This window comes from Excalfactoria chinensis, chromosome 1, assembly GCF_039878825.1.
Source record: "Excalfactoria chinensis isolate bCotChi1 chromosome 1, bCotChi1.hap2, whole genome shotgun sequence".
In the NCBI taxonomy this organism is placed as follows: Eukaryota; Metazoa; Chordata; class Aves; order Galliformes; family Phasianidae; genus Excalfactoria; species Excalfactoria chinensis.
The window spans coordinates 157768032-157791178 of record NC_092825.1 but is presented as its reverse complement, the minus strand read 5'-3'; the positions used below and the strand labels follow the sequence as shown (position 1 = coordinate 157791178).

The following is a 23147-nucleotide window of genomic DNA, read 5'->3' as shown; positions in this document are numbered from 1 at the left end:
AGAGGAGTGGCCTCACCTCAGGCGCCCTTCCCACCCACCTAAGGGGCAGGATGGACACAGGTGTCCCATCGGAGGACGCACAGAATGGCAATTCTTTAGTGGGAAAATGGAAAAAATAAGTGAAAATCTGTGTTAACAAACGCTTTACCTTCATTTTTCACGCTTCTTTTAATTGTGGAATGATCGACGTAGAAAAAAACTCACTTATTACAGAATGGTAGGGGTTAGAAGGGAACTCTGGAGATCCTCGATCATTAAATTGTCCCGATTAAATTGGCATAAATGTTGCCATGCTTATAAGAGGAGTCTTGCACAAAGTCAGCATCCGTATCATCTCCTGGGATGCTGTGCTTTGGAGATGTTAGATAAAACAGGATTTGCCACTGAGTCCAGTTCTATGACAGTAGGACGGATTTTGCTCTTTGTACTCACAGAAAATCCAATATATATCTGAGTACTTCATTGTTCTTATCGTTACCTGTGTGAAACATGACATGTTTCAGAGCTTTACATCATGGACTTCCTTATCATAGAACAGGAGATTCTTGTGTTTAATAGCATTCTTCAGAAAAGGCCTGCCTGAGCAAAGGAAATTTTGTTTCTTCACTGGCTCTCACAAACAAAACAAAACACACAACAGAATATTCTTTTCTATATCAAAGCTATCGCAAGGTGCTCCACGGCTGAACTACACACGTTGTGAAGGATCACTTGTCATGGCTTTTGTGCAAGAAAACTCCTTTTGCTGCAGTAAACCTCTCACCAAATTGCCTCCCCTGGCATCTCATGATTCCTGTTATGTGGAGAAATGGTGAAGTGGTGCTTAATGTTTTCCCATTTCTCTAGGAAAACAAAGAAAAAGTGAATGCATCCTTTCCAAGAACTGACTGACCATCTGAACCAGATGGTGGCATCTGTGATCAGATAACAGAGAAATTCGCGGCTTTTTATAACAAATCCCAGTTAGACTAATTCTCATAGCAGGGACACCCAGAGCAGGGTGCCCAGGGCCACATCCAGGCGGCTCTGGAGGGTCTCCAAGGAGGAGACCCCACAGCCCCTGCACAGCCTGTGCCAGTGCTCCGTCACTGCACAGCACAGAAGGGCTCCTGGTGTTCAGAGGGAGCCTCCTGTGCCCTGGTTTGTGCCCATGGCCTCTGGTCCTGGCACTGGGTGCCACTGGCAGAGCCTGGCTCCATCCTCTGTGCATCCTCCCTCAGGGATTTATGGACACTGATGAGATCCCCCTGAGCCTTCCCTTCTCCAGCCAAACAGCCTCAGCTCTCCCAGCCTCTCCTCACAAGAGGGGTACTCCCGATCCTTAATCGTCTTGATAGCCCTCCATTGGACTCTCCAGTATGTCCATATCTCTCTTGTACTGGAGGTCTCAGAACTGGAAACAGGACATAGGCACATAGCAGAGAACCAGAAGCAAAATAAATGAACTGTGATTACTCTGTCTTTCCCAATGCTTGCCTAAATAGAAGCTATTATGGTACACTTTCAGTTTCAGAAGATAAATGCAACCTGTCAAGTTATTGGGTAATTCCAGCCACAAGACTCAGTGGAATCACAGATCCACCATTGTTTTCCTTGAGATTAGGTTTAGCTTTGTGGTTCACGATGCATAGAAATAACTGCATTTTAATTCATTACTGAACTCTACCAATAATAGAGCATACTTCTCATTCTGGTTTCCCGGAATCAATGCTTTCCTGAGGCCAATTTTATGAGCTTCAAGAAGACGGGAGAGGAGCAATGACCACTTTTTTTCTGATCCCTATGGAATCCTTTAATCCTTGATAAACAACGAGGGTTGAAAACCTTTCCCCTTCTCAGTCCTCCCCGGCAGGGGGCAGCAGAGCCCCTTCTGGAGCCCTCAGAGCGCACCCTCTCGCCGCGCTCCGGGCTGTTGTCATTGAGAGTGATGGAGCCGCGCCAGCGCTTCCGGCTCCGTCCCATTCCTTCTGCCCCACCCATCCTTCGTCTCTATGGTAGCGCATGCGCGCTGCCAGGGGCACCTGAGGGCGAAGGGGCTCTGCCATGGCGGCCTCCATCATCTGCAGCCGGGTGTCGGCCGGCCTGAGGGGCAGCGGTTTCCGCGCCGCCCTGGGCACTGCCACGGCGAAGGTAGCAGCCCTTCGGCAGCGGGGCGGGGCTGGGCCGGGGTTAGGGTTGGAGTTGGGTTGGGTTGGGGCTGCGGCCGGGTGCTGTTTGGGACGGGCCGGCCGGTTCTGCCCGGCTGTGGGGCGGCAGCCTTTGCGTCCATCTGGTTGCGAGCCCTCTTGTCGCGACAGCTCCTCCTCACACGGTCCCTTTCTCCCAAAGCTGCTCGTTTATTGGGAAATCCCGCTGCTTCCGTGTCCCTGCCGCTATGAGGGGTCGGGTGGTGCCAGAACGCCTCTGGCAGCTCGCTCCCCCCCCCCCCCCCCCCACAGCCCTGCTCGTGTTCCCTGTAAAAGCCGCGTCAGAACACGGCCTTGTTTTGGAAAACAGCTCAAACAAAAGGCCTGGTGCGAGTCAGCGCTGTGCCACTTTCTTCTCCTTCCCCACACGGAGAAAGGTCGCTCAAGTTCCCCTCTCGCGTTACACGGAGTTCCCGAGCGCCAGGGACGCGGCTCCGGCCAGCAGCACTTCGTCCTTGGGGTGGTGCCAGCGAGAGGGCCTCTGTGTGCAGGGGATCCCTCAGAGGTTAAACCTCTGACTTGAAATGCCGTCTTAAGGCGCCTGTGTGGTCTGACTGCTTGCTTTAAATGGAGTGATTTAAAGTATGTGAAGTCTCCCTACATGAGAAATTTCCCAGTGCAGATTTCTGTGTATGCTACTTATGCCAGCGCTACTTGCTAAACAATTAGACAGCAAGGCCTTTTTTTGTTTGAAGCCGAGTTAGTTTTCCAGTTCTTTTACTTTGACCTTTCAGCTGTAGTTTATATACATGGGTTAGCTGAGTTTGGGAGACTTACTCTTTTGTATGCTTATAAAGTTAAGGTCTTCTTTTTAAAGTCTATAAGTAGCTGTTCTTCTTTAAAAAGGATAGTTCATGTGGTGCCACTCCTGATGTTTTATGATCAAAATAGTCTTTTCCTAGGACTGCTTTATTGGAAAGGTCAGAAATTCTCCGTGTCCTCTACATGAGCTTTGAAGATGAAATTAAGACTCACACTGTGCTGGAATTTCATGGGCTCAGCGTTAAGCATGTTTTCTTTTACCTAGCCTCTGAAATGTCAAAGTTACCTTTTTACAACCCTCCAATTCAGCATCAGTGTTTGAAGCTGCTCATACGTAGGCTTCTTTGGTTCATGAATATCATTTTAACACTGAATACTTTGTTCTGTAGCACACTTAATTTACAGTTCATAGGGCTGAAGCTGATGTAAAGTAGCTTCCAGTGCCTTTCCTCCACAGAGCTCAGCTCTTAGCTTGGCAGAAAGAGACAACCAGAACTTCAGCACAAACTTGTGCGCTTTTCAGTTCTGTGATACTTCCAGATCTGGTTAAGGTTTTATTCACTACAGATGTGCACTTTAAAGTACTCAAGTGCTAACTAGTTGCTGAAAAGTATTTTAGCTATACCAACCTTGCTCCTGCTATCATTGTCCCCAGCTTTTTCCCACTGCCCTCAATAACCCCTCCAAACCCAGTACCACAAGTGGCTAGTATGAAAGATAATGTATATGAAACATAGAGGTTTGTGTTCAGACGGTTGCATTGATACACTTAATTAACTTTTCTTGTTTAATTTATAGGCCTGTGGTTCTTTTTTAAGCTGAACAGCAGCTTTTCATAATACAGTCATGTTCTTTGTTATTTTTTCCTTTTTTCCCCTTCAGGTGCTTGGTGGAAGTCCAGGAATACTCAATAATCATGGGTTCCAGGTGCAACAACAGCAGCAGAGGAACCTGTCACTACATGAATACTTGAGCATGGGACTGTTGCAGGAGGCTGGCATTTCTGTTCCACATGGAGTGGTTGCCAGCACGCCTGATGAAGCTTACAAAATAGCAAAAGAAATAGGTATCGTATTAAAGAGAACATACGCAATATAGGCATGGGCTTGATACAGGTTGTACTTTGTCTGTCTTTCCTGGTAAGACATTCCTTGGAGTTCTGAATGCACCTTCTCTTTATGAAAGCCTTTCCTGTGGATCATCTTTCTTGCAGACCTGAGTATTTACTTTGGAGCTGACTTTTTCCTAGGAATATTTCATGTTATTCTAAGAATGCTCAGTGCACGAGCAAATGGTGAAATCAGTTAAGCGACAGTTCTAAAGACTCTCTGGGTTATACACATAGAGACCTGTTTATGAAGTTAAACTGTGAAACTGCAATGGGGGAGGATGTAACCCTACTTCCAGTGAAGGCTGTGAACTTGTATTTCTGTCAACATCATTCCCATATTCCAAATACTAAAGATATTTTTCCTGTAACTTGTGAGCCGTGCTTAGAAGTATTTTGAGAGGATGCAGCAGGTTTAAGTTGCATTAGTGTAGGTTCATACAACTGCCTCGACTTCTTTGAAATGAATAATAGGTTCTGCTTTGTGCAAATCTTGGATTTCTTCTCATTCTCTAGCCAGGGTAGAGTAGATATTCTGAGAACTTCATTGATGGATATAGGCAGGACTTCTGTAGTTCAGAATCTGCAATAGAGCAGAAGATGCAAAGGAGACTTTCTTTTGTGCTGGATGGGTAGGTTAAAATCCTATGCCTTTCAAAACAAACTATTCTGGTAGAACACAGACACGTCAGGACAGGAGGACTTTGACAGCCTGTAGTTAATGCTAAATTTATGGCTTGTTGGTAAAAAGGCATTTGATCTCCTCTACCTGTTGCTTGAATGATTAGTTGAGCCGTAATTTAGTACAAGAATTTACCCATTGATTTGCCACTTTACCTACTATACATCTTACTAAAAAAACTTCGGGGTTTAATTTGGATACAGTATAGAAATCTGTTATAATTTGCATTATCAATGCTATTTTTCAGTTTAGAGATTCCTTCCCCAAATGTGTTAGGCTTGTCACACAATTTTAACAGAAGACATTGCTTTTCTTGTCATATTCCAGTTCTGAATGAAAATGCCTTTCTCTTTTAATCTCCAAATGGATAAATTTGTAGTTACTCCTGAGGTTATATGTTTTGTTAGATTCATTTCTGCTTCATGTGTTGACTTAATGCAGGAAATGTGATCTGAAAGCATTAGTTTTTTTTTTTCTAGAGCAAGTTGTAATGTAGAAAAGAATTGGGCAGCTTCAGATTTGATGTTCCAGAAATGCTGATGTATTTTGCTTGTCTTCTTTGTCTTGATCCCATTCTGGCTTCACCATCATAAAGGAAATGTTAAAATACTTCATAGAATCACAAGGTTGGAAAGGGCCTACAAGATCATCTAGTCTAACCGTCCTCCCATAACCATTACTATTACAAGCCACTAACCTGTATCTCATAGCTCCTCATCTAGATGGCTCTTGAACACTGCCAGGGATGGCGACTCCACCACCTCCCTGGGCAGCCATTCCAGTGCCTGACCACTCTCTGAGAGAAAAAGTTCCTTCTTATGTCCAGTCTAAACCTCTTCTGGTACAACTTGCAGCCATTTCCTCGGGTCCTGTTTGTTGCCTGGGAGAAGAGGCCAAGCCCTTCCTCATTGCAACCTCCCTACAGGAAGTTGTAGAGTGCAATGAGGTTTCCCCTGAGCCTCTTCCAGACAAACTATCTCATCTCCTTCATCCACTCCTCATAAGACTTGTGCTCCAGACCCCTTGCTAGTTTCGTTGCCTTTCTCTGGACATGTTCCAGGGTCTCAATGTCTTTCTTGTAATGAGGGGCCCAAAACCGAACATGATACTCAATACTTCCTTTCCAACTATTCTGAGATTAGTTTAAAACTCAGTCCCATACTGTCATCAAAGAGTGAGCTTGTAGCGTGATGTAAACTTCAGTAAGCAGCGGGTTATGCCTACTATGTTAATATCTGCACAAATCTGCTGGTGCATCCTTTGTGCTTTTTGGTAGACAGCAGGGGGACTCGTACCTCAGAAGTCCTCTGTTTTGTTTTTGTTTAGGGAAGAAGCCTGTGGCAAAGCAGGTATGTCTGTGGTTGCTTGCTTGTAGTTCTGTGTCATCTGCGGGGGCCCAAAGCTATGCCTGTTATCTGGCAGATGTGACCCTTTGCAGTTTCTTAGGGCTGAGGAAAATTAAGTTGTGAAGTGTATGAGTTGGCATGATCTAGCAAGCAAGAGGTAAGGAATTCAAAGCTGTTGATTGCCATTCATATACTTCCATTAAGCTGGTGTGTATTTGGCACTGTAGCTTTGTTTGATGCTAGAGATGAGGAAAGGAAGACTTCCTAATGGGGGAAGCTGAAGGAGCTTGGGTTTTTGGGGCTTTCCTCAGGCTTTGCCCAAAGCTTGTTCTGCATGTGGCAGGCTGATCTTGGCTGCGATATTTTGGTTTTCTGTGTTATTCTAACCTTGTTCTCATTTAGTATTCACTTAAAACAACCCTAAAATTTGGAGAAGAATGAGGAAAAACTCACTTTTTTTTGTCCACCTGCTCATTATTTGTTTTTACTGTGTAAAAGTTGTTGCCGGTAGATAGGAGATTACCTTTTGCTTCTCTTTGTGTGTTAAAACTTCTTCCAAATGTTTGTCTAACCCATGTCAAAGATAGTTGGAAGCACTGCTTGCTCTGTCTTTCTGCTGCTAACCCTCATGCTCCCGATAACCTTTAGCCAGAAAGCTGCTCTCTGTAAACTTCACTTTGGCACTGGATATCTTGTGCAGATACGTCACTCCAGTTAGAAATGGGTAACATTTTATCCTAGAGCACAACAAACACACTCTCTTCATTAACAGAAATTACCATAATTTAGCTGTATCTATATCCAAATCAGTGTAAGCCAGAACAAAGACGGAGCTAAGCTGTACCAGGGATTATCATCACTGCTAGGTAATTAATGTAGCACAGAATCAAACTGAGGCATATGAATATTGCAGTTCATCTTAGAACTGAGTTAAAGAGTGCATTTCTTCCCTGTAATGTTTTTTCCAATGTTTTTAAAGGAAACTGAGATGAAATTAGATGCTGTGAACAATGTTAGAGCAATGAGGGCAGATCACTCGTGGGTTTTTGGAAGAAAAAGCTCAACATTTTCATTGCTGGGTTTCAAAATTTGATTTCTTCTGCTGTGTCACTTCTTAAAGTGCTCTATTCAACTCAGATTTCCTTCCTAGCTGGATTCTGCAACTCTGTTGTTATGCTTCTGTTTTGTGTGGAGCATGTAAACAGGAGTGGGTACAACTGATACAAGGGTGGATAGTGATAGGACAGTGGGGAATGGTTTTAGACTGAGACAGGGGAGGTTTAGGTTAGATATTAGGAGGAAGTTTTTCACACAGAGGGTGGTGACACACTGGAACAGGTTTCCCAAGGAGGCTGTGGATGCCCCATCCCTGGAGGCATTCAAGGCCAGGCTGGATGTGGCTCTGGGCAGCCTGGTCTGGTGGTTGGTGACCCTGCACATAGCAGGTTGAAACTACATGATCATTGCGGTCCTTTTCAACCCAAGCAATTCTATGATATTCTATGATATGATATGAAGCAATTCTTGTTTAGAAAGCTTTTTTGTTATATCATGAGAAGGTTGGACATTATTAACTATTAGTTTGCATGTAACTTTTTTTCATATTATTTTTGGCTGTAGAGAGTCACTGACATTTATTGTTTACCAAACAGCTTTTCCTTCAGAAGAGCCCTCCATCTCATTTCAGGTGATTTGTTATCACATTCCAAAGTAGTTCATGGAATGACATAGTTCTTCAAAGCAATTACTGAGTAATTCAGTCCCTGAGAACAGGTTTGGACCTCCTGTAAATGTCACTGTTACATAATTTTCCCCTACTATTTCATTACCTCCACTGAAGATCTCCAGATCTCATTTGTGCCACTGAAAGAATGTGTGCTACTCAGGGCTGAGAATACTGATATCCAGTATAGTCTTTAAAGGTGCTTATATATATATATATATATATACACACACATATATATTTTTATACATATATATACTTTATATATATATATGTATATATAGGTATTTTTGTTTCTGAGTTTTGCAATATGTAACTATTCATATGCTGTGCAAACTTGTCATTTACATTTTGTAATAACTGAGTGACTTGTATTCTGGAGTATTGTTAAGATGCTGTAGTATATTTGGATGTGGTGCTCAGGGACATGATTTAGTGGAGGGTTGTTAGTTAGGGTAGTACGGTTAGCTCATGGTTGGACTCAGTGATCTTTAAGGTCTTTTCCAACCTGAGTGATTCTATGATTCTGTGATTCCTTTTGAGTTCAGTTTACTCTCAACCATTGTGTGATTGCAGCTAACACTGTGACCAGGGCCTCTTTAGGAGCTGAGACATATTTGTGTTGATACCACGACTAACAGACCTAGAGGCTGTTCTATGAAGAGCAGATGCTTGCTTCATCAGTGTGATAGCAGATAGCTCAGTGGAATGTGCTCTTTGAAGCATATAGTATTGCTGTTAGTTTAAAGCAGCACCTATGAAATTATTGCAGTAACTGAAATGTTGATACTTCTGACACCTTCCTCTGTTAACAGTTTTTTTGTGTGTGGGAGGAGTGACATGTTCTGTGCCCATGGAGAAGCTTACTTTTCTTTCATGGAAAGTGTATGTTTCCCTTTGTGATGATTTGAGAGAGATCTTGAAGCAGCTTTGATGGCGTTGCTTCCAGTGGCATGGGATTTTAATGACAGAAATTCAATTCTTAGTTAAATAAAGTAAGCTGTACAGAATAGGAGGCGTTGAGAAATGGTGTGCATAACATTCCCCTTGCCTGCTCCTGAGTTATTGGAGGGAAATTGCAACAGTGGAATCTTCCCTGTTGCTGCTATCGGTAACTATTAGCTGTGAAAATGCTGTTGCAATTTAAGAGAGCTAGTCTGAGTCCTTATCAGTATAGTTTATAAATGATCTTTGTTGATTTGTGTTCAGCAGAATGACGGAAGTGATTGGCATGCATTCCTAATGGCAGCTCCCTGATGAGTATATGCATCTTATCAGAGCTTTAAGCTCTTTTCAGTATTTTTATCTTCATAGAATGGCTTGGGTGGAAACGGACCATTGTGATCACCCAGTTTCAATCCCTCTGCTACGTGCAGGGTTGCCAACCACCAGACCAGGCTGCCCAGAGCCACATCCAGCCTGGCCTTGATTTTGCTGTCAGTTGCTTAACCCTGCTGCTTGTATCTGTTTCTTAAGAAGTAACATGTAAATGTGGATAGATTTATAAGTAAATGTTTTGATTTGTAAGTATGTGTTTTGTATAAAGTCCTTCAAGTGTTCAAATCCAGCTGCCATGGAGATCAGGTTCAGATGGAGCGCTAAGCAAATGAGGATCCTGCTCGCCTGGTTGAAGTCTCTCAAGAATCAGCAGTCATAGTCTAGAAACCAAATGTTTTCTTGATTGTTTTGGCAAGCAATGCTTTTTGACACCCAAAGCTTATATTTGGCTTCAGCCTTTGCTTTCTCCTATAGCACTTCAACCCTTTGAAGTTCTGATATCAAAGCATGTTGTTGATAATAATTCAGTCGTTCAAATAACTTGCCTAACCTGCCTATTCAGATTGTGACTGCCGTATTTTAATCACTTAAATGCAGCTACTGCCAAAACCTTGCAAGCTGATGAAAAACTTGATGCGGGTGAGTGATGTCAGGATGTGTTTGTGTAGAAAGTAGTGTTTTGTAAGAGGTATGAAACACGTTGATCACTCCTGCTTGGCATGAAGATTGCTGGCACATAATTATTTCGATAATTAGACTTCTGCTTGCAGAGGTTCTTCTAATCTGAATGTTTCTAAGGCTGAAAAAATGTGATTTTGAAGTTCTGTTCTGAGTAACTGTGCTTGTTAGCAAAGCACAGAGTGCTTTGAAGAGGCTCTCTGCATTTGTTAGGGTCAGCACTCTGTCACTCTCTTATGAATACATTATTTGTTATAAGTCTGTATTTTCCCTAATTCCAGTAAGTACAACATTATTATCTACACTTTGAATTTTTATGGCCGTGCAAGAAGAGAAGATTGATTTGCATTATAGCTGGGAGAGATTCAGTCCTAGAACTAAAAACTTTATTTAAAGTGGAACTGTGGCAAAGATTTGAGTCTTTGTCTGCCACAGTTTGCAGTTGAATGGCGGTTGAGAACTCGATTGCCACTTGTTAACCTATTATTGCCTCTTATTTCCCCTTTTTTTTGTTAGAACAGATTAGGCTTGCGTGGTTATCATGAAGATGTTCTCAGTGTGTTGGAAGCAGTCCTGCCAATATAGTGAATATCAAGCACAGAGAAGTGGCAGCGGAAGTGATTTAATTCAGAATGAAAAATGTAAAGCAGAATACTTTAATTAAGATAGTCTGCCCATCAAACTTCCTAATTGCATGGAACATTTGAGACGTGATGGATCACCAAGCCCGCTTTCCTCTTTAATAAACTTACAATAAGCTTGTGTTGCATTTGGGTCATCAGCATGTGAGCGTGGTGAGAGAGGGACCTTTCTCCCAGTCTGAAAGCTTAGGTTGTGGAATCAGAAATGACTCCCTCAGGCTGATAAGTGTCAGTATTGTTTGAAATAAAGAACAGGGCATTTCCTGATTGCGCCACTGTTGTTTGCTGTCTAGTTAATAAACCATTGTTAAATATGAAACCTGTATCGTTAGTGCCGCGCTGATTTTTGTAGTCTTGAATAGATGCTAACTCAGTGTTACGCTGATTGCGGGTACCTGTTCTTAGTGGTTTTTACCATTTTTGAGTGTGATTGCTGAGTTCTGTGCATTGCTGCCTTAGTTTGCTTGCCTTTGTGACTGCTTCCCTGAGACTTCAGCTGCATTCAGCTGCCCAAAGATGGTATGTGCATACCTGCTCCAAGGCAGAGCTGCTGTTTGTCATTGAAACAAAAGCTTAGTGGTATTTCAGAGCAATGCAAGGAAAACACGGATAAGCAAAACTGTTTGTATTAGTAGAAAATGGTGTTAGCTGCAGTTTTCCAAGTGTTTTGTTGCGTTACTGGGAGGTAACTGCAGTTCTCTGCTGTGTGGTGGTGCTTCAGCTGTACCACTGTAGATGATGTGTGTGACACAGCATCTCTTTCCTCTGGAGTTTAAGGATGACTTCAAATGGATGCTGTAGGAGAGAACTGTTTATTGAGCAACAAACATTTTTGCATGGATCCAAGTCAAGGCTTTCTCAGGACACAGTTATCTTTACTTTTGGTTAAGGTAGATCTGTAAAACTAAATTGCTTGAGAACGTAGCTGGTCAAATAACTCTTGAAGTTTTATGTGCAATCAAGCAGCTAGTTTATTTGCAGTGGTGTAGGAACAAAAAATGTAAACAATTAATAGTCTGTTTGTGTAATGCTACAAATCGTTGCATTCTGTTCATAAGGGACGGCTTAATGATGGGTTTGCTTAAGGTTGTTCTCACAGGCTTTTTTCAAATATCTTTATACATTGCCAAAGTGTAACCACCATTCATACTGCTCAGACTCTTAAGAAATACCCCATGGGAACAGGCCTGTGGTATGGATAGCTGAAATCTGAAAGAGCCAGAAGAACGTGCTATTTTGGGAGACTGTGAACCTGGCTATTTTCTGCAGTGCACACCTGTTGTTTCCCCTCTCCATCCGTAATAGTCCTGCCTATTAAAGGGGCCATCTCTGCCTGGTTTCTTTTCAATCTTCTATTCTTCCTTCCATGTCTACTGGCGTGCTTTGTTACCTCCTGCATAAGGAAAACTCTCTCTTGCACCCTTTTTTGTTTCAAACTGACTTGCCTTGGTAGGTGGCATTTGTTTTCAGCTCACAAAGACTATAAAACAGAAAGCACTGATGCCACGGATATATGGTAATTTTCATGGCTTTCCTGGAAGCTTCTCTGTGGAAGTAGCTTTTACCTTTTAGACTTGGTGTAAGAGGTGAAAAATGGGTTATAGAAAGAGAATCTTCTTTTCTCAGCTTCTTAGTGGACTGTAAGTTAAATCTTCTTGTCTTGATTATTGAGCACATTTGATCTCAATCTTGGTCAAATACAAAACTTCAGTAGGAGGCTCAAAGCAGTAAATTAAACAGTGCTGTGAAATCTTTAGTATTTGATTCACTTGAAATACTTGAAAAGTATCCTCTATGAGCAGGGGCCTGAATATCTGCATTGAATCTCTTCACAGAGTGAGTTTTATACTGACACTCAAATATCACACTTCTCGTTTTCTTCTTATGTTTGTGCTAGATAAATGATGTTCAAACAGCTGGGACTTTATTATTAAGTTGGCATGTTGGAGCATGTGGTTCTTATGTATCCATGAAGCTTCTACTTAAGATTTTAAGTATCTTCTAGCAAGCTAGATTTGTGCTTAAAGTGCTTGCATTAAAAAATGGCCTCATGAATAAAAAAGGCCCAAGTCTTATTTTATGTGGCCTCTGTAAAGCCTGTTAACCTGTTTGATTGCTAGTACGCAGTAGCCATAAAAATGGTTATCTTCAGGACCAGAATTAAATCATAGATAATAGGCCATAGTAAATAAGCATATGTTTTCATGTTTGTAATGTTCAAGCCTCTCATGCCAAAGAGCTCCATATCAGCTGTAAATTCAGAGATCTGTTGTTAGGTACACAGTCAAGACTGTTATTTTCCTTATGCTTTTACCTGGCTTCCTTTTCACATCCCAATGGATGACGTGTTCATTCTTTGCCCACTAAGAGCAGAGTGGCTCAGCTAGCTGTGTGAAAGGAGATGGGGTGTGCCACATAGACTGCATCCTGCAATCTGTTTTTCTGCAATCTGTATTCAGTGTAATTGAAGTTGAGTAATATCTCAGAGAGGTTTTATGTTTCTTCCTTTATCACCTTAAATGACACAATGAATTCTTTCTCTTTCAATGATGCTTCAGAATATCCCAGTTGATAGTGAATTTATTCTCAGATTTCACTGTTTTAAACCCATATGCACAGCCTGCCCTACCTTCAAGAGTATTTTAAAATGGCTTTGGGCAACTAAAAGACTGACTTTGCCTGCTCTGGTAAAAATAATGGATTTGCTTAGGCCTTTGATTTCTGCAAAGCACCCAAGCTTTCAGTGCTCTGCTAAATGGAAACCATGGGACACCTGCATGTTAACTCGGGTAAGTGCCATAGTTGCATATCATTGCTGAGAAGATCATTTTAGACATAGGGGATTTGTACTTCATTCAGGTAAATCTTGGATTGTGATACCTCAGATATTCAGTGTCGTTTTACTAATAGACTGAGAGATAATAAACATTTATTACCGAGTTCTTGATCAGTTATGATTCAAATATGTTTAAAAGAGTAAAATACTTAGTGAAGAAACATTTTTTTCCCTAATTCTGACTCACCAGGGTTTGTTTTCTATGTTAATTGTGATACAGTCTTTGATTCAAGTTTGTCTTTTGAATATGGGGAGGGTTAAAATGAAAACAGCCTCTATTGTTATACCTGGGGCAGTTTGTTTTTAGTAGTCATGCATGATAAATTTTGTGTTTTCTTTCATTACAGGTACAAAGGATCTTGTGGTAAAAGCACAGGTTTTAGCTGGCGGTAGAGGAAAAGGAACGTTTGAAGGTGGCCTCAAAGGAGGAGTGAAAATAGTTTTTTCGTAAGTTCTTTCTATATTATCCAACCAAATGGCGAAACTTCACTTTCTTGTTATGAGTTGAACCTCTTGCCAAGTTTAAATCCGTGTTTTAATTATTAACTTTAAAATAACAACAACTCGGTAAGAATTTTTTACACTACTTTTGTTTTTCCATCAGTTTCTCTGTCACATTCTGAGCTTCTTTTATTCTAGTCCAGAAGAAGCAAAAGATATCTCCTCCAAAATGATTGGAAAGAAGTTGTTTACCAAGCAGACAGGAGAAAAGGGCAGGATATGCAATCAAGTATTTATCTGTGAGCGCAGATATCCCAGGAGAGAATACTATTTTGCAATAACAATGGAAAGGTCATTTCAAGTGAGTAATATTAGAAATACCCGTCAACTAATTAACTTGTGATAGTTGAATTAGAAAAAAAAAATGCTCTTCACTGTATTGGTCACTTGCATTTGAAATTCAGAAATATAAACAAGTGAAATGTAATTTCTTAGTATCTCTAACTATGTGATTGTCATAGTGTTGTAAATGCTTTAAAAATGTTATACTGGTACTGGTAGCTTCAGCTGAAGCTCAAGGTCATGGGGCTGGTCAGGGGGGGTGGGTGGAATGAGGGGATTATTTTCATTTTGCTTTTAAAGTTTGCACTTGTCTACCAGATGCTCGTACTAGAGTTAAGTTTAAAAATGTCTGTGCATGTGTACATGCTATTTATGAATGTTAGAAACAAGATAAGTGGAAGTATTTTGGAAGAGCCAAATGTTGTTCTGGGTAAATCAAGTGCCTGTGTTCACCACAGTGTGGAGATTCCTTGAGATGCACAGGTTTGTTCCTCCAATTTTGGGAGTGGTGGTAGCTTTCTTATACCAGCACTCTTCAGTTAGTAGTGATTCTGTGTTACAAACTTCCTGCTCTGGCTAATATGTGTTCTATATAAGTCCTATGGACTTGTATGTCTATGTAAGTAACCTGTGACATGATCCTCATCAGCTTCTGGGTAATTCATCACCTCCAACAGTACCTGTAACCACAGAGGCTTGGGAGATGTTGCTAGTGAGCAGTGAGTTGAAAAATGCATTGAATACTTCAGTCTTACCTGCTTTTAAAAGCAAGAACAGAGGGTCTGTGTTTCCTTTCACCTTTTCTTCCACTGCTAGTGTAGGGGTGGAAGCTCTTGCTACATTTTGGTGTCCCTTGCATGTATCAGTTATAGGGGACCTTTGGCCTTCCTGAGGCCATCCATATTTGTGCATATGATGTTTTCTAAACTCCTCCTTTGTAGTCTTTGTTCCACTTCCTGAGCAGTGACACTTTACACTGGAGCTTAGTCATGGGTTCCCTGTGTGAGTGTGTTTTGGAAGGTTACTGGTGGGCTTCTTCATGAAAGATCTTCAAAGCTTAGGACTTGACTTCACGGCTGTCAGGAAGATGAAAACTGCAATCTCTCTTATATTCGTATATTAGAAGTTCAATATTGTACTTAAGGAAGTATGAGTTGGATTTTAGTGCAGTTAAGTGATTTGGGCATCTACACTGTGTTGTAGTGTACAAAAGCTTGGAATAGCCAAATATGACAGTATGTATTGCAGAATTACCACAAGGTGGCGTTAAAATACTGCATGTGGCCAGAGTTCGTAATCCTAACATCTTGTTTTAGCTCTTTAAAGAGAAATCTTACTACCTTGTATTGAGCTGTCGTTTTTGCTTTTTTTGGTTGGGATGTACTTTGTTTTTTACTGTTGACTTTTTAAGTGTTGTTTTTGGATGTGCTTCTAATTGCTCTAACGAGTCTAGGGTGCTGATGACTAGGAAGAACCTTTCCAAAGAAGAAACTGTAAAGGTTGAATAGCACGCAGCTGGTATTTTCTGATACTTCTGCAAACCTCTTCCTTTAAGAGGGGAGGAAAAAAGCTTATAAAATAACAAGTTGAAAGTAGAATGTGATGCCAGTGGAGGCAAGACCTCTTGCATATTAAAACCATTTATTTTAGTCAATTGTGTGGAATGATGCTTTCTTTTTGTAAAGTATTCTTAGTTTCCTGACTGCTCAGGATATAAGTATCCAGAAATGTTCATTGTGTTGAACCTTGGTGTTTGATGTAGGATAATTCATCACCTACGTGCTTCCATTTGGAAAGATGGTGATGAGAAGGGAGTAGTGTGGTTATTAAGCATGCTCTTTGAATCAGCATCTTGCTTTCTGTATTAAATTGTCAGCAGCTATAAGGCTTTTTAATGTTTAAGTAATGCTGCTCTGGTACACCAGATGTCATAATTAATGCACAGGTGGTAAGGGAAGGTACTTGGCATAAAAACAACTGTATGTCTTTAAACAGGGGGACTGTTCTCACAGAGAGAAGATTGTAGGTATATTGGTAGTGAATCCTTGGTGTTTTCCTTGAGATTTAGATAGCAGAGGAAATAAAAAAAAACACCAAACAAAAGACAAACAGAAAAGTTTCTAGAAAAATATTATCTATTACTTTTTCTTAATTTCTTTTATTATTGAATAATTGGGTGCTATTTTGTCAGAAAACCTTGACTTACCTTCAGCAATAGCTGTCCTTGAGCTTTGTGATCCTATTGGATGGGTATAGTTTGCAGTAATTTATCACTGGATTTTGCAGACCTAAATTTGTCCTTGGAGCATGGTGGAATGAATAAATGAGTCCCTGGCATTGGATGTGTGTTTGCGTAGGGGTGAGTGGAGAAGGGGGAGATATTTCTATTCTAGTGACACAACCTAGAAGGATAAAATGCGTATAATTACTAAGTTGGATCTTTCTGTCAAGATTTAATATGTCTGTTAATTGATCTGTTGCTATGGTGTATACAAAATTTTTTCTTTGCGAAAAGAAATTGGGCTCAAGGTACACCTTGCAATTTTGAGAGTGTTATTAGAAGTGTTCATATAGATGTACTGAATAAAAAAGATGGTGACGTTCTTTTCAATAAAAGCATGTAGGTAAAATGCTGAAATACGAAGGTTTCTAGCTATGAGCAGAGCTTTACTGTTGGAAAGTGTCTTATGGGGGAAAAACTAAATTTCAGTTGGGGGGTATAAAATTACTTACACTTCTCTTTTTGCTTTTTGTTCCAGGGTCCTGTGCTGATAGGCAGTTCCCAGGGTGGTGTTAATATTGAAGATGTTGCTGCAGAGAATCCTGATGCGATAATTAAGGAACCCATTGATATAGTAGAAGGCATAAAAAAGGAGCAAGCTGTTAGGGTAATTGTTAATGTGGAAAAGTACACATTAGCTGGGATGGGTAGTGCTGTTTCTAAAGTTGATGAAGTGTGCGTGTGTTCAGCCTGCTGAGTTGTCTTAAACCATTTTGACATTTTGAAACAGATTTGAGTGAGTGATTTAAGTATTTTCAGCTGATAGTCAAGGCAAATCCAGCTCTGCGTGGCAGTGCTTTATATAGCTATGTAACGACAATGGTGACTTATTACTAGCTCCCCTTTAGGATAAGTGCAGTGTTTATTACTAGCTCCCCTTTAGGATAAGTGCAGTGTTTTATATCAAAAGTGGTCTTTTAAAACCCAAGAGTTACTGTTCTCCTGAAAGGCAGGAGAGAGTCTGTATCTACAAACTCAGTACTGAAATAATATTTGAACTTGGAGATTCCTAACTTGTGAATGTCAATCAAAACGTGAACGTCAGTTAACTGATAACCAATCTTTTGCTTTCAGCTAGCCCAAAAAATGGGATTTCCTCCTAATCTTGTGGATGAAGCAGCTGAAAACATGATCAAATTATATAATCTCTTTCTGAAATATGATGCTACCATGATAGAAATAAATCCTATGGTTGAAGATGCATCAGGAGTTGGTAATGTTTCTTTTATTTGTCTGCTTTTTGTAACAGCTTGATGCTTTCATAATTCTATATTAGTTTACAATGAGTTTCAGCAAAAACTTCAGTGGTATACAGCAAGGAAGACTTGACGTTAACGTGTTGTGTTGGAAAACAAGTTTAACGAAGCATATAAATATAAACTGATTTAGCTGGTTGTCTTTGTTGGCAAGTTGGAATGAATCTTGTATGTACATGCAGTGTTGAGTGGGTCATTTCAGCAAAGTGTTGGACCACGTGGGCTGGCTGCCAAGCTTGATGTAACAGATGTTAACCTGCACGTGTAGCAGTTGAAGTACTGTTCTAGTAGTAATGGCATCAAATGACTTTTTAAATAAACTGCTGTTTCCTTTCAGTGATGTGTATGGATGCAAAGATAAATTTTGACAGTAATTCAGCCTATCGTCAGAAGAAAATCTTTGATATGCAAGACTGGACACAGGAAGATGAAAGAGACAGGGATGCTGCAAAGGCAGATCTCAACTACATAGGATTGGATGGAAATATAGGCTGTTTAGGTATGCTCTGCTCAATGAGTTTTAAATGACTTAGTGAGTTTATGAACTGGATTCCTAAATGTTGTGTTTCTTCTCTTATAGTCAATGGTGCTGGTTTAGCTATGGCGACAATGGATATTATTAAACTTCATGGTGGAACTCCAGCAAACTTCCTTGATGTTGGAGGTGGTGCTACAGTGCAGCAAGTGACAGAAGCCTTTAAGCTTATTACCTCTGATAAAAAGGTAGGGGCTTGGCATATCAAGGTCCTGCAAAGGGGTGACACAAGCTGTGCTCTGAATTACAGTGCTTAGTGCATGTTCTCCAGAAAACATGTTTTTGTAAGTGTAAAATTAGAAAGGGAAGAAAATGGAGACATTAGCTAAATCTTGGTACAAATGGAGAAGGTCTGAACACCTGCTCAAGTTTTTTTTTTCTTATTCTAAAATGAATTCTTTGGCTGTGTACTGAGTAGGCGTTTTTGTGTCCTCTGGTTGAAATTACAGCTGTACGTGAATCTGTTCAGAAATCCTATGAGTGTAAAACTGCCCACACTGGCTTTTTAAACAGAAATCAGTATTTTGATAAATTTCCTTTTTTGTTGTTGTTTTTCTTGTGCTGGTTTTGCAGCTGCTAGAGATGTAGAGATGAATATTCTCTGTGCTGTGCACAAACAAGTTTCTCAGGTACTAATTTTATATAACCTAAATAAGTACCTTTGTAATGGCCATGGCTTTATTAAGATAATGAATTGATTGGAACCAGAGGGGTAACTTTACTGTCTTAGGTAATGTGAAGACTGACTTGGTGGTCTACATAGGGATGATTATCCCAGTAACCACAAAAGTTGGGAATTCCTTGCAGGATCCAGTAATGGTATACTACATTTGGATCACAATTTAAAATACCACTTGAACCTCTTTGGAAAGGATCAGAAGGAAGTCGAGATTTGTGTTAGAGGAGTTTAGTTTCTTTCCATTCAGAAAGACTTTTGTCTTTCACAAACCCAGAGCCTGACATACTCTCCTAGAGTGTTTTCACTTCACCAGCTTTCAACAAACTGAAGAAAAAGTAAGAGATATAGGCATAGATTACTTGAATTATGGAGAGAGAAAAGATGAAGGAACAAGAAAGAAGTTGTGGGAGGTGTCGATATGGGACAAGTTCTTACAATGACAGTTCTCTGCAGATGCGTAGACAGTGGCTTTCCAAATGCACTTATTTTTCCCTTTCTGCTTCCCTTCTACTGTTTGCTTTTTGATAAAAATAATGAAATAAAAATGAAGTAGCTGAGATTCCTGGTGCTGAAAAGTCAAACAGTAATACAGTCCACTGGTGGCACGGTCTACAGTCTCTTTAGGTCCACTTCAAGGGTTGTTCAGAACAGCTTTCTGGGGTTCCAGTCTAGATTGCTTGTACACATTAGTAGCAGGAGTGAGAACAATGTCATGCAAATGAACTAGCCTGATTGTAAGATAATGAGAACCAACCTACTGTTTAGTACCAGCAGCATGTTAAAATTATGTCTTGTTAAGCTTATCCTGTCCTCCAACAAGGCTGTTACTTATCATCTGTCTTTCACTGACTGCAGTCTTTTCAGCCTTCCTTTCAGCTACTTAAGCAGGAAAAGCTCTTCATAGAGCTTGAATTTCTCTTGCAATGCTTACAGAGCTTGAATTTTCCTTTGGTTGAAAGTCTGTGAGTGGTGCTTTGAGATGATGTGTCTCTGTCCATTTTTAATGTAAATATTCTTGATTTTTATTTATTTTTTTTATTTAGGTACTGGCTATTCTGGTAAATATTTTTGGAGGCATTATGCGATGTGATGTAATAGCACAAGGCATTGTTATGGCAGTAAAGGATTTGGACCTAAAAATACCTATTGTGGTACGATTGCAAGGTGAGTGTATTTGATAAATATATTTCTGTTTATTGACAGATGATCTTGACCTTAGATACTACACAGTAAGTCTTCTGTAAGCTATATAGTTTTAGGACTATGGGAGAACAGGGAAAACATAGAATTTGGATGATGAGGGTTGGCAAGTCAATAAAAAGAGGTTTACTGCTTTTATAGCTACTGAAGTAGTTGTATTCTACGTTTATCCACCTATACTGGAAATGGTAGTCTGGTATTCTGTAAGAGTTGCATTTTATCTGTTTCTTAAGGTACGCGAGTTGATGATGCCAAAGCTTTAATAACTGCTAGTGGCCTCAAAATTCTTGCCTGTGACGACTTGGATGAAGCTGCTAAAATGGTAAGAGCTCATTGTGAACATTATTTTCAGAGCACAGGATCTGTTTCAGAATATTGAAAAGCTGAAAGTCAGTCAGCTAAAGGTAGCCTAGGGTATTCAGCGCTAGTTATTACCAGGTTTGCAAGCAGATGCTTTGCAAATTAGTAAGGGAATATTTTATAAGGAAAACTATGTTGTTTTGTCCCCAGAGTTTCAATATTTGAGCCTTCAGTTTTTTTGTTTTTTTTTTTTTTCTGAAAATCTGTTTTAAAAGGTAAAAGTTGGGGGGGAGAGAAGCCCACACTGGTTGGGCTTATCTGCCATCCTTCTTGTTAGGGAAATGGCTGGGAGATTAGTTTTAAGTGAAGTAACTGAGAAATGTAACACTTCTTTTGACGTAGCATTATATTTGTGCGTGTGATTAAAATCAGACATAGTTGATCACCTTGCTTCTGCAGTAAGACATTTAGATATTCAGACAGAGTGATTATAATTTTATTTCCTGAAGTAGAATTAGCTGTGGGCTGCTTAGAGGAAGAGCTTGTTAAGCCTGATGGTACAGCCCTTGCTTTTAAGGAATAATATTAAGTCTTGCAAGATTATTAAGCTTTGGTTTGGTCACTGTAAATATTACCTAGGAATGCATATGAATTCTTAAGCTGTATTGGATCTATATAATGTGTCATTTAAAACTGATGATGTTTTGTTGGTTCAGTCATGGAGCCATGCAAATAGAATTAATTTTCTAACCTAAAATCATCTGTATCTGGAGAAGCATTTTTGGAAAGGGTTGAGTTTGTGTTTGTTGCTAGTAGGTAATTTTTTGAACAGGTTTATATATGATGATGCAACAAGGTTGATAAACAAATAGATGAGGATAGATCAGCGTAATGAGCTGAGCATTAAAGTAGTGATTGTAGTCAGTGATTTTAAAAGGGTGTATATATACTTGCTTTTTTCCTCACCTTCTCCTCACTTGATGGTTCTGGCCAATTAGGATTTTAGGTGAGTTTGAAGTTATGTAATGTGGACAAGAAATTATTCTACAAACGTGTAGTAGTTGTGAAGGTGAAGAATTTTAATGTGCAATAAATGAGGACGTACTCCTAAGCAGAAATTAATTCATAAAGGTTATGCAAGAGAACTTGAGTTTCCACAAGGTATCAAAATATGATCCAGAAATGCCTGCAATAAAGAATTATAGAGGGAAAAGCTTCTGATATTACTTGAGTTATAAAAATAGGACAGGATTGTTTTGAAGTTAAGTCTTTATTCTTCTTTTACAGGTGGTGAAACTCTCTGAGATAGTAAGCTTAGCGAAACAAGCTCAGGTGGATGTTAAATTTCAGTTGCCAATTTGATCAGAGAGATGTCACGCCAGTGTCTGCTTCTCTGAAATACTGTGTTCTGTGGGATGTTTTTCTTGTTTTGTGAGGAGGTTTTTGATTATTTGACAGGCGCGCAGGCTGAACTACCTGGTCTTTAATGTTAACATTCGGAATGGTTGGACTTCTTGTAAAAGTGTGTATTGCTAATATTTAGTCCTTAGCTGTTCTCAAACCTCCAGCTTTTGCTGCAGAATGTTACTTGCAATATACTTCTGCGTTGTCCAAAGTAAAGCTTCTGGTTGAACAATTATTCTGAATAAATTCTAAAGTTACTTTACTTGTAAATTTGTTTTAGCCTTGGTTAAATATAAATATGACTAGATTATCCAGTTGTCCCTGTGGAGAATTGTATTGAAACGGTATTTTATATTGGAGACAGTTGTACTTAGCAGTGTAATGGACTTGAGCAAACAGATCATTATTTATGAGCAGGTGCATTTGAACTTGATCGGAAATGTTTTTAGAAGTGCTTCACTGAAGTGGCTGGTTACTCTTCTGGACAACGTGTTTAATCACTACAAGATATACTGTAGCACTTAGATTTTCACGATTATGGGTCTTTACAAGAAAGCATCATGTAGTTTTGTATATGAATAAGCATTTGCCAGACTTCAAAGAGATATATAGAGAATTAAAGCATCTATTGTACATTGCTGATGAAACTGTACATGAATAAAATGTCTCCCAAAACAGCCTCTGTCTTTTGTACGTCGCCATTTTTGATCAATTGCATAAACACAAAGATTAGTGATAGCATATATGCTCATCTTTTTTCCCCTTGAGTTATGTTATATGATTAAAAATGTGAACTCATTAAGCTAGATTTTGTCACCTTAAAGTGCTATTGATTTTGGCATTATGCACAACGTGAAACTTGTCTGTTGATGCATACATTTGCCACTTACTAATTTAACATCAGGTTTGGAAACTGTTACTCTTTTCATTTGTATTTTGCATTTTTTCTTACTTTGTTTAAATGCAGATTTCTTGGTTAACAACAGCATGGTTTTGTCAGGAAAGAATGAATTTGTCTACTGTGGGATTTCAAAATGAGAAATGCTTTGTAAGATGGATGGAGACAAGTTTTTTAACCAACGATGGTTTTAAACTAAAAGAAGGTAGATTAATTTTAATTGGATTTGAGGAGGAGATGACAGCGGTGAGGCTCTGGAACAAGTTACAAAGCAAATCTGTGAGTGCCCCATTGTTGGAGGTGTTCAGAGTTGGGTTGGATGGGATTCTGGGCAGCCAGATCCAATGGGAGGAGTCCCTGCCCAAGGCAGGGGATTGGGAACCAGGTGATCTTTGAAGTTCCCTCCAACTCAAACCAATATATGATTCATTCTAAGATGAATGTGAACAAAAGAATAACTTAAAATGGATGTATAAAATGTGGGGCAATTTATAACCCATACCACACAGTTTTGAGGTAGGCAGGGTGATATGAAACTTTAAACAAGCATGGTGTATTTCATTACTAAAGA

General features: G+C 39.9%; 1 protein-coding gene across 1 annotated transcript; it reads left to right on the top strand.

Moving 5' to 3' along the window:
• The first annotated feature begins 1979 nt into the window (after nucleotides 1-1979).
• On the top strand, nucleotides 1980-22656 carry SUCLA2 (succinate-CoA ligase ADP-forming subunit beta). The gene is made up of 11 exons (XM_072336626.1): nucleotides 1980-2130; nucleotides 3831-4014; nucleotides 13588-13687; nucleotides 13880-14042; nucleotides 16783-16911; nucleotides 17379-17517; nucleotides 17898-18059; nucleotides 18141-18283; nucleotides 19818-19938; nucleotides 20208-20296; nucleotides 21562-22656. Exons 1-11 carry the CDS (start codon nucleotides 2044-2046, stop codon nucleotides 21634-21636), a joined length of 1392 nt encoding a protein of 463 aa, XP_072192727.1. The 5' UTR covers nucleotides 1980-2043; the 3' UTR covers nucleotides 21637-22656.
• The last annotated feature ends 491 nt before the right edge of the window (nucleotides 22657-23147 follow it).